The sequence below is a fragment of the Chaetodon trifascialis genome, chromosome 16 (assembly GCF_039877785.1).
Source record: "Chaetodon trifascialis isolate fChaTrf1 chromosome 16, fChaTrf1.hap1, whole genome shotgun sequence".
In the NCBI taxonomy this organism is placed as follows: Eukaryota; Metazoa; Chordata; class Actinopteri; order Chaetodontiformes; family Chaetodontidae; genus Chaetodon; species Chaetodon trifascialis.
The window spans coordinates 16,991,030-17,003,438 of record NC_092071.1 but is presented as its reverse complement, the minus strand read 5'-3'; the positions used below and the strand labels follow the sequence as shown (position 1 = coordinate 17,003,438).

General features: G+C 42.0%; 1 protein-coding gene across 1 annotated transcript in view; it reads right to left on the bottom strand.

Moving 5' to 3' along the window:
* Positions 1–4,351: 4,351 nt before the first annotated feature.
* The window catches only part of LOC139344381 (unconventional myosin-XVIIIa-like), a 57,036-nt gene continuing 48,978 nt past the window's right edge, over positions 4,352–12,409 (bottom strand). The window contains exons 37-41 of the mRNA XM_070982488.1: positions 12,046–12,231; positions 11,815–11,954; positions 11,092–11,136; positions 6,379–6,501; positions 4,352–5,835 (exon numbers count right to left, since the gene is read on the bottom strand). Coding sequence (XP_070838589.1) covers positions 4,452–5,835; positions 6,379–6,501; positions 11,092–11,136; positions 11,815–11,954; positions 12,046–12,231 — 1,878 coding nt within the window. The 3' untranslated portion in view covers positions 4,352–4,451. The remainder of the gene's footprint in view (positions 5,836–6,378; positions 6,502–11,091; positions 11,137–11,814; positions 11,955–12,045; positions 12,232–12,409) is intronic.

Genomic DNA, 12,409 nt, shown 5'->3' with positions numbered 1-12,409 from the left:
TATTCTGAATCACTGACATCAAAGTTTCCTGTGTTCCACATTAATATTCATGTGAAGAAAAAAAAAAACTCAGAAAATAAGACATGAAATGCAGATTAGCCTCTTGTGAGAAGATATGCAAATAGCTAACCAGACACTTGAAGCCTTTTTTTTTTTTTTTTGCACATAGGCAGACACTCCACATGCACATATACTGATATGCTTCTGTATTCAAGTCTACCTACACATCATTTTAATAGTTTCAAATTCATAAGGTCACAATCATCTACTGATATCACTATAATTCTGTAAGGCCAAATAATGAAATAATAATTTCTGTAATAGAAATAATCAGCAACTTTTATGTGTCTGGACAGCAAAAAATCACATAAAGAAAGATTGGCTTTAATTAAGGGTATTTCTGGCAGTATTCTATGAGGTAATACAAACTAAACGGGTGGGTCACGGTGTACAAATAAACAAGAGTCCGACATGAAAAACCAACCACAGTATGAGCTTGAGTGCTGCTCGTTTGTGGCCATGGAGAAGTAACTTCTAATAGTCCCAATCCCAGATATTCTTACTTGTAAAAAATCACCAGTTTAATGAACATAGTATTTGGCACTTTATGTTGCAGGATGTAATAATTTTACTGCTTACTGCACCAATGTGGCCAAAAAATACCTCAGTTCAAGACAATCTGCACTGTGCACTTGTAACATATGATTGAAATTGAAACTTGGAAATGGACGTCATTATACTGGAAAATTACTCTGCAGGATTCAACATGAAACGGAGCTTTAATTTATTGTACATAGTAGAATCCAGTGTTTGCACATCTTAAAAAAAACACCATATATCTTTGCATCTGCACTGTCTCAAAAGCTCTATGGAAAGCTTTTTTATCATAGCAAAAAATAAAAAATAAAAATACATTCCCTTCAAACATCATGACAATATGACACTAGTGGACAAAAGCATGTCTGAGCCTCAAAAGAGCCAAACCAGAAGCATTCAGGCATGAAAGATAAGAATAAATAAGGAATCTGACATAAACCTTATCTTAATAAAACACTTCTCTCACAAGCTTTAAAAAATCTTAATTCATCTGAATATCATGTTCACGTAAAGGCTTTGATTCCACATATAATATCATATATCTATGTATATTTACACATTTAGATGAGACTTTACTTTAAATCCATTTCTCAGCATTTCAAATACATCTAATGCCTTGGTTCAAACACAAACTGATTTTCCAAAACCATTTCACTTTGATGTCGGCAGTCATGACCTAGCGTCGCTTTGTTCAAGTGATGGATATCTCAACTTGAAACAAGACTCACATGTAAACTTACAGCAAGATAATTAATTGAAAATAGGTTAATTCCTCCCACTGCACTCGTCCATATTAATGGGAAAGAGATAAGAACAGTCTTAATAGTTGGTCAGACCTTCTTGGAGAAGTGAAGCCAGAGCAGGCTTATCTAAATCCTCTCGGCGGAGCTATCTGAATAGTGGGAGGAGAGTGCAGAGGAGTGCTTAAATTTGCCTGAAAAGCAGCTCTCATAAATAGAGTGGCAGCAGGAAGTTCTTCTGATAGCACTCAACTTCACTGGTCTGTATTGACTAACTTATTCAATATGTGTGTTTGAAAAAACACCTATCAACCATGGAAGCAACATCACTTCATGATGTGAATGAGTGTGCCGTAACAAGTAAGATATGATAGAAAGTCCCATGTAAAAACAGTGCTCTCTGTGTGCCTCTTCTCCGTCCTTGCCTGTGGAAGCAGCTGGCCCCTCTTGTTGGCAGAGAAGGGGTGTTAACGTTGTGGGGAAAGAACTGTGTTGTGAATTGTGTCCTTCCTGGGTGTTTGATGTCACAGAAAGCAGGAGGTGACCTGAGTTTGGGTTACGATGCGCTCTCTGCTAACGTGCCTTCGCTGTCGCTCTGCCTCAGCAACTGCCTGCTGGAGTCTCTGTCCGCCTCATCCTCTTCATCAGATCTGCCAAGACCCAGGTGTCTATGGCACGCAGGAGGGCTATAGGGGTCAACACACATACAGACACACCATTATATCATTGCTTGGCTACTTACAGCAGAAACAAATTTTAGAGAAGAAAAAAGGTTGTAAAGATACAGCGTGGGAAACTATGAGCAATTTAGGCTGCAGGATTACACTCTCCCCCAGGCAGTAAACAACGCATCCCCCGAGGTGTGCACAGCATATGTGCACATTGTTATCATGCTTGCTCACTCATTTTTATTTTTAATTAGTATATAGAAAACATGCATCACAAATGGTCCACGGTCATAAAAGCAGTGTTACCAGGCTTAACACACAAAATTCAATATTTCTTGTCTTTTAACAACATAACGCCACACATGAAGGTCACAACATATTTACACTTTCCATACATGAGCGCCGTGACTGTGGCACACTGTGTACAGATTAGCAGATAGTATGTGGAGTTACTAAGGTGAACGTCAAAGGTCAGATTGCTCGAGGGATTAATTCAGCCCTGATGAGCTCGATAACTTCTAACTCAGGTAAGAAGAATGCTGTGTTCTGTGTTCTGCCATTCTTCTACCCACCACCACGCTCATTAAAGGTAATTTAAACCCACGGCTTTACATCTTTAGATTATGTTGTCATGACAACACATGGCCTGACAATCACTCCACGCATTCCTTAAATGGTAACGTATTTGACTGCAGAGATGTCATACATCCAGACCTCAATACAGACCTTGAGGACAGCAAGCAAAAAAACACTTCCACACAAAGCCACCCACATATAAAGTAGCAACTCCAACTATTTTCAGGCAATTTACAACTATCTACAACCCACAACAGCACCAATGCATTTTGAAGTATCATATTTTTGTCTGCATTCAAGCCTTGTCACACAAGCTGCCACATGTCATCCTTTTTGAAGGTCATGATAGGCCCTATTACTCATTACACTTGGTCGTATGAGCTGAAGACCAACTTGCATTGCATTTTACTGTATTAGGTTACTGGAGTAACCCTGCTACTCCGAGTAGTATGACACATCCCATAGTGAGACATCAAAACAAGGGCTATGAATGAGAACTGAAATGTCCTCATACTCAATAACAGGCATGTTTATCTGCAGTGAAAGTGACACTTCATTTAAAGGAAGCATTTTCACCAATTTGTTCGTTAAGCTGTTGCTGGTCTTGGCAATCTGGTAGCATGGAAGCTCTGCAGTGGTGTTAGAGATGAAATTTCAAACACTCAAAAGCAACAGTGACTCCAAACTAAAGCACTATTTTAAGCTGTAACTGAATTAAATGAAAGAGGCAAACATGTTCAATGACGACTGAACCAAATTTTTTTTTAAAAAAGGAAAAAGAAAATCACACCAGCCCACTGCTTGCATTTTCTTAAATCACACAGGCAGAGACGCTCAAACTGTCACCACAGTTACTCTTGAAATGAACAGGCTTTTGAAACTTAGAGCTAATCGCAGCGTTTTAATTATGATGCAAAGTATTCACATCAAATAATATCAGCAGTCATGTCACTCCTCTTAATACTCTCTTCACTTAACATGTTAAAGCAAAAATTGGCGCAATTTTGTTTTTGTCTAATTGCCAACATCTGCTTGTGCCGGAAGAACAGCCGCAGCCAGACGCCCCTCTCTCAACACTATGTACTTATAACAGCATCAAGCACAAACACTCACATTTGCAGATGTGCGATCCATCTTTGCAAAATGGAAACAGGAAAGTAACTGATTTACGACACTAGCATGCCTGATGAAGTATTTCAGTGCACAGCTTCTGATGGCACAAATAAACGTTAAAGCAACAAAGACAAGAGCAGTTCTTCGGTGAATTTCAATGATGGATTTCAGCTTACTTCTTGGTAAAAACGTATCCATGGCATTTAGAAATAAAACTGAAGCGACTGGAGTATGTCAGTAATGCAAACCAGAGGTATAAGTACGGCACACTGCAGTAAATTGGTGATCTTTTTAAATGATGGAGGACGTGTTGGCAGGAGTAAAGGAAAAAACTCTGGTGGCATGCACTAATTGGCCAATGTGACTTATGAAAAATGCAGGCAGGGCTTCTAGTGCAATACGAGTCAACATTAGTGTATCACAAGGACTTTCACAGAGTCAGGATGAATTGAAAACATCACATATACACGGAGGCCCTGAAAGGCAAAGTGAGAAAAAAAAAATAAAATCTGCTGGCATGACGGCCAAATCTGAAGTTTATCTCCTCCGTAGCACACAATATCTCATACAGAGGAGATAAACTGGTTTTGGCTGACATTACCCGAAATACTTTATTTTGTCACCTTCCCTTTCAGGGCTTCTGTACTTGTAGCAAACTTAGTTATTACATTAAAGATTCATTAGTCTCAATCCCAATCTCAGTCAAGCCAGGCTCCGGGGTTATTGTCACACCAAGCATCACCTTCAACTGTTGCTCTCAGTCACTGTCAGGTCTGTAGAGGTATTTCATCACCAAGTTATCCATCTTCTTCTGCTTCTTCTTGGTTTCTTTCTTGCTAGATGACCCATGACCTGCAGGCTCCTTCTCATCATCATCGGATGGTTTCTTCGGGCCCCTTTTAACACTGCTGGAGCTGCGGTAGGAGATGGTGGAGTCGGAGGAAGACGACTCAGATGACTCTGAGGAAGAGGAGGACTCTTCTGACTCACTTTCCTTCTTCCTAGATCTCTTCTTGGACTTCTTGCCCTTCTTCCCTCTCTTTCTACTGTGAGTATCGTCTGAGGAGGAGTCATCAGACGGAGAGACTTTACCTTTTTTACCTTTAAGACTGCGCGAGCTGCTGGTACTCAACGTGCTGGATGGCCGACTGCCGTGGTCCAGAGCAGAGCCAGATGCAGATCGAAGCAGGCTGGATGTGCTGCAGCCAGGCTTCCTGCTGTCCTCGCTACCTGGCCCCTTTTTCTCATCTTCCTCCTCACCACTGGATTCATCAAGTTTGCTGCGCTTGAATTTAATGGGTTTGAAGCTCAGCACCTCATTGATCGCAGCCTCCAAGTCAGGATCCAAGTAATTGCGGTGGGAGACTGTCTTAATGTCAGATGAATCCGGCAGATTGCTGTCTGAGGAGCGCGGTTGGGCTGGGGTAGAAAAGCTGCGGCTGAAGGACCGGGGACTGTAAGATGAAGTTCCCCCTTCAGTAAAAGCTACACTCTGGCCATCATCATCATCATCATGATCATCTCCATGTAGCCCGAATTCACTGAGGCCACAGCTACGGGCAAGCGACAGGCGTGAGCTGCTGCGTCTGTCGTCTTTCCAAGAGGCACTGCGATGCAATGATCGCGGGCTGGAGCGGCTCACGCTGCTGATGGTCGATTTGTTGTCGTCATCCATGTCCAACATGCCCCGCCTGGTAGACATCCTGCTAGGGGCCACAGAGGACACCATGGAGTCTTTATCAAATTCAGGACTGCTGCGGGAGGTCCAGCGGGACTCAAAACCCTTCCTGGCTCGGCTAGTGGCTTCAGAATATGCCAGGGAGATGATTGAGCCTTTGTCGTCAAAGTCTTCCTGTGCCTGGCTCTTCTTCCAATCCTCCTGGAGGTCTCCAGACTTAGACTTGGCTTTGCGAATGGAGGTGTGATCTGGTGTGTCAGGCTGCTCTTTGAGAGTGCTAAACAAGGAGCTCTCATCACCTCTCCCACCTATGGAGTCCTTTAGGTTGGAACGCTTCCTGTAGCTGAGCGAGCTCATGACAGACACTGATCTGTTCTGCTCAAACTCTTTACCATCTTTACTTCCATCATTCGTCTTCTCCTTACCTTCTTTCACCTCTTTGGCATCTGCATTTGCTGCATATCTAAAGGGTTACGTAATAAAATCAAAACCAGAGATAACCAACAGAACACATCAAATACATCAACCCACAACTGATGTGGTAACTGAGATTCTGGATTTTGCTTTGACACATATCTCTGATTTCGGACTTTTACAGAGTAAATCTGTCATTTTCATTTTATCCTTCGGGGAACATATACAATACAATACCTCTGGCTACTGATGTTATGTACAGTATACACAGTAGAAAGTGAGGCAATCAGCCAGAGAGAAGATCTATCTAACTGTGGCAGAGGCGTCATTTAGCAGGCGTGCCAACTGGCCATGGGCCACTTCAATAAATTTGACAGCAGCCGCTTCCCCATTCCGCCTGCTGTCATTAGACAGATTACTGGGAGAGAGAGAGATGACACCTAATCACAAGAAATACCCATCCTTCTGTTACAACCTGCCCCAGGTAATGCTGGGCCTTTTCAAGGCTGGGAATGTAGGTAGTTTTATCACTACGTTACCACACGGATGTACATGGTTATCTGTCATGAAGCAAAAGGATGTGAGCACTAACCTGGTGCTCTTCAGACTTCCTTCATCTGACAGCGTCTTGGTGGAGGCTTTGTTCTTAGAAAGCCAAGACTTAACTCCATCCACACGGTCCTCCACCTCTGAATCTGTTTCAGTCTCATCCCCACTGTGAAGACACCAAATCAGCTCAAGTTTGTGCAGAGACATTGAGACTCCAACACAACACGGCAGAAATATTCATCTTAACGAGTCATTTTTTGCATCTCTAAGCGCAAATATCTTTTAACCAAGTGAGATAATCAGTCTTGTAGTATACAAAATCAGCTTCTTTTTAGTAGTTTTCCTTAATCCTCACTCAGCTTGTTGATATTTTTAAAGCAAACTGCCTTGTGGGAGAATTCAGGATCAATTTAGAGATTCTCCTGCAAGAAATTCTACTAAATGACTCGTGTGAATATTTTATGCAGTATAATATCACAGGAATTCCATAGGCAAGATAATGGTTAGTTTTCACAAATCAGAAGCGTTTTGTTAGTAATTTCACAGTTGCATTCATTCTCTTATAATAATAGGGGTCAGCATGATGCAAGGCAATCCAGACAGCTTCCAGGTAAGCAGGTGTCAATCAATCATACCAACACAGTGAAAGATGTTTTCTCGACAGAATGTTGAGCAGACGCGGACGAGGGAAGCAAATGCATTATGTAGGCAGAATGTAGATGAAGCTGTTGGAGGCATATAATTAACTTGTTTGGCTGGTTCTGGGCTGCTAGCATCTGTGTGGCATGTCACCTGCTCCTGGTGATTGTTATTGGAGTCGAGCCACTAGACAGCCCCAACAGGCCCTACGCTTGACATAACAATCAATATACAGAGACCTGTGGATCCCAATAAAAAAGCTCGGCAGATCCCACCTGGATGAGGTCAATCCTTATTCATTCAAATTCATGGTGATTTTTTTTGAATGATGCATCCCATTGTCCTACAAGGTTAATGTGATAGGAAATAGCGGGGGAGAGGAGAGCAGAGTGGCATGACCTCGAAGTCAATACCGCCATCACGGTTAAAATGTGTTTGGGAAGTGCAATACATGAGAAATTCTCCACTTGTTTTGAGTCCAGCGTCAGCGCTAGATACCACTGTCCTCTTTGGCTGCATGATGTGTGAAAATGAATTTTCACATTTCACAGAGACAGTTCTAAAATTGCACAGAGATGCATATGTTCTGAAGGCCCACACTACATTTGACTTGCGTTGCTATGGTGAGCCCTGTCAGAGGAAATTACATTTTCCATTATATAGTTTTTGGTTTCACAGCGGGACAATGTTCTGTATATTAAACACAATGTAGCAGCTGCAGTGATGTCAGGGTTGTTGTAGAGGAGCTGGCATTTTTCAGTTCCTAGTGATTCACAACAACCTTTGGGTTTCATCTAAACTATTATTTATAGCCATACTCACCTATGGACCTCGAATATTTGCCACATTTATCGCTGAGGTGTAGATATATTTTATCTGGTGTCTACAGACACCACCACCACTATTGGAACATGTTCCAAAACGTCACAAAAAATTCTTCTGAGGAGCAAACACAATATTCAAAGAGGTGTGAGATGACAGCCAGACTGCTGAGCTCTGTCATTTGCCCACACAACACATATCCATCGATGCAGGAGCGCCCGGTGAACAGTGATCCATTTCCTTTGTCATCAGGCTTTGTGTCACGCGCCGTGTCGTCGTGTTTCCTCGGAGAACAAAGTGTCTGTGTGGCGGCGCTGGTGGCGTGTGAGCATTGTGGAGAGCGCGAGCACGGAACAAAAAGCCTCCGATTCTTGGACTGAACGGTTTTCAGGCTTTCAAGTTTTCTAAGAGCATTAACATATTTAACTTTCTCATCATCAACCTTGCAGCCAGGCTTTCTGGGAGTGGGGGGGGGGGGGGGGGGGGGTGGTAATGATGATCTCAGAGTGAATGAATGGCCTGATTATATTATTTTCCATTGGAGAACTTGTTCATTTCATACTTTAGAGAGGTGCTTCATGAGGCAGCAAGCAAAAATTGTGAGTGCAAGTTCAGCTATTAGATGTCCTCCCTTTATTTTCCACTCCCTCTCTACTGCATGCTAAATACAGCAGATAGAAGCCCACCAAAAAAGATAATGGGTTCATTTATACTAGAAAGTTGATTACACGTGCTGCGCATTTGTCATCGCTGTGATACTTTGACTCTTTAACATGATATATTACACAACAAAACACTGAAACCAGCCCACAGCTAAATTATCTCCCTCTTCCCACTCTCTCTAACACACACACACACACACGTGAAATAGAAGGTGGCTTGCAATTGAGTGCTGTGCAAATGGTGTCACAAACGATTTGTCCTTGGCCCCGCACTAGTAGCTAACCAGTCCTGAGGCTCATAGATACAAACAAGCCCCAAGAATTTAGAAGTGAACGTTAATAGCTTCTGACAATTGGCCTACACTGGTTGTAAATCTTTGTCACAAATGCTTACACTCAGCATCAAATCTCGTATGGCTCGGTTCTATCAGTTTAGCACTCGTGGTATCTTCTAATTATACTATATTGACAAAAAAGAGCAAAAGGCATCCACTTATAAAAAAAGTGAACACTACACACTCTGTGATGCACAGTAATTCAATTCATATTCAAGGATGATTTGCATCTTGTACTGGAGGTGAAGAAAATGCTATTTTTCCATCAGTCCATGCTGAGGCAAGCATTTATATAGTTTGAAATGCACAGCCCTATATTATATGTAACCTCTATTCCTAAGAGCCTGCTACAATATGTATGGGAAGCCCAGTTTGAAAAATTGTAATTTAACCTGTATCATTTCCTCCTACAATAATAACCCACCTGCTGTAACCTCTGTTGTCAAGCACCGAGAACAAAAATATTGAACAGCAATGTAAATCATCTGGAAAATCCACTTCATAATTACAAAAAAAATCACCCCATCCATTACTGTTCATCAGCGCTGCTAATGCAATGATGTCAAAGGAGGGAAAATGCAATTAAGTAAACATGGAAAATCACTGCTCTCTTCCTTGAGTCGCACAAAAAGAAAGGCAGAGCACTGATACACACGAGTGGCCTGATGAAAAACGGATAACAAAAAGCAAAGTGATAAAGACCGTGACGCCATGTCTCTTTGAAGAAGCAATCACAGGTTAAAGCGGGAAATTATGGACGGGTATATCGGCTGCAAACGGAGGACTACATTTCTTTCATACGCTCTGATGAAGGTTTAAATTATTTAACATGCCACAGAAACTCCTTTCACTGCATAAATGCTGGAAGAAAATGGGATTCAGTCAGTCAAAAGAAAATATTTAACATTCACAATCAATGACTGGCCCCTTTAAAAGCAAGACAAGGTGAACATTTGTATTCAAAGTTAAATGTTTCACAGCACTACGTAATGAGATTGGATTAGTGGAGTATTTGCATGCGTGGAAATCATCAGCTGAGCTTTGGGTGAAAACATTTCATTAGCGCACTGTGCCGTCACCGTCCACTTACTGACTGTGCAGCAATCCTTTCACAGCCACAAGCATCGCTCACACTGTCGTGCTTAAGATCTTCCAGAGCACATGAAACTTGCTCCCATGCTGAGTTTGTGTAAAGGGCCCAATGCAGATCATTTCTTCGTCGCATGCACAAATATCACTGACAATACAGATAAGTTACATATTTGTGCTTAATCATTTACTCCAAGGAGGGACATATGCTTCAATTGCATTTTTCTTCTGTCTAGAAAGTCCTTTTTAGCTTGTTTCCAGAGTGTACTGCCGTGATTTTAACCTTGGGATTAATTCACAGATAAATCTCAGTTCCAATTGTCAAAAAATAGATAGTGGAAGTAATACTGAGACGAAAAGATGAAAACAGTCAGGAAATGAAATCAAAGCCATTAAGTTTTCAACATTTAACATTGCTTGCATATTATATTTATCATTTTGCACGGACGTATCATAGAATGAAAATAATCTGCGGTGTATTCCCCATACGGACTCAGCAAGATAAGGACTTGTTGCATGTGCTTTGGAAAAGCCACAGAGGAACAGAAGACAGGTAACAATCAGCGGAGTTCAGCGCAGAGCAGCTTTAAGCCTTGATCCAAACAAACACATGATGTCGTCTGATGATGCTGCAAATTTAGAAAAAGGATGGTGTCTGGTACAAATATACTGACGGAGACAACGATGCAGTATTACCGCAGGTCTGTAACACTTTGCTGTTTTTCATTTGGGTCTCATTTTGCGAAGCAGTGAGACTGGCTTAAAGGAGAGTGCTGGTGTCATTTAGAGTTGTAGTGTATTTACCACTCTAGTTTACATTTCCTCCAACATTCTACAAAGTGTCCTGTGTGCCAAAAGATATTTTCAATAACTTCTTCTTGCTCTGAAAGTAGAAAACAAGCCGTGAAAATCTGCAACGAGGACGAACGTGCGCAGACCCCTGCAGATGTCTTGGCACAAAATAAAATGAAGCTAAATGAAACACCGGGGCCCTCCTTTAAGCACAGCTTTCATCAGAGGAGTACACAGCTTTCCATTCTATTTAAAAATCACTTCTCCTCACAGTGTTATGGTGAACAACACAAACTGAAAGGAGAGGGAATACTGCATGATTCTCTCTTGTGGTTAAAATCGGTGAGGATAAAAAAAACAAACAAACTTGAAAACAGCCATAATGACGGAAACAAAGGATGCATTTTCCATTCTCACGTTTTGTTCTTTCTTTTTTGATATTTTGTCACCATGTCTTGCAAACTGCCAGAAGTGTGGAAGACACCAAAAGGGGAGCGGGGAAGAAAGAGAAACAGAGAAGGTGAGATACACAAACAGCAGTGTGAAGAGAGGACAAAATAAGATAACAGCAAATAAATAGTTTTACACTGACACACATACACATGAAACAACTATCCACTGTAAAGCAGTGACTCGGTAAATCAACTCATACTGGCCTTCCTTCTCAAACAGAGCTGGTGTGTGTAATGCCGTCCTTTTTAGAGGTCTGTATTGTTGCAGTCCATGTTTACCTCAGTGGGCTCAGAGCTAACATAACCCTCAACCCCTCTGCAAAGAGGGAAGGAGTAACCAAACAGGGCAAACCATCACGCAGACAAAAGATCAGAAGCGGTGAGCCGAATTAAACCAAGTGAGACGTATTTGGAGAACAAAGTGTAATATGACACGCAGAGTACAAACGATGTACTCTGGAGGAAGATGTGGAAGACACAGAATGAAAAGATACAAGCTGTGATTGACAGGCTACTAAAAAAATCAGCAGTTCTCATTTGGTAAGTTTCTTGCAGCATACAAAGATAACTTGCGCTGGAGCTCGGGCCTCTAGCTACAGTACGGTATCCCCTGATGTACCAAGCGCACGTTTTAGTCGAGCAAAGGCAATTGTATAATCATTTGTCGAAGATTAAAGCCGCACTGCACCTGTTGATTAAGTCGTCATTGTCATCACTCTCCATCTCGTCCTCTATGGCAGCCTGCAGGTCACCTATCCGCTTGAAGGCCAGCTTAAGGTCCACTTGCAAGCTCTGATTGGCCGCCTCTAAGCTCTCAATGTCCATTTCCTGGTGAACGGATCACAGCACAGAAGAAGCACGATTACCTCCTCCAGTGTGAACTCCAGGGAGTCACGTTTCCCAGCATCCAAAGACTTACCAATTCGTGCTTCTTGCGGCTCGCCTCAGCCTCTTTCTTGGACAACTCCCCCATTTCTTCTTTCATGTCCCTCATCTGCCTCTGCATTCGCTTGTTCTGATCCTTCTCCCTGTTTTCTGCAGCAATGTGTTGGTTTCTCTCCTCTGTCATCTTTTCGAGGTTCTCCTTCAGACGACCCACCAGACTCTGGGGAGGATTCGAGGGGGAAATGACAAAGGTCACGTGTGGATAAATGAAGAACTCTGAGGATAAAATGATCTCATTTGTTCTGCATTTACCCTTAAATGTTTGTCCTTAGCTCACCATGGTCTCTGTTTGCTTTAAACACTGATGGCCGTTCAAATTTAAGCTGTCAGTTGAGATT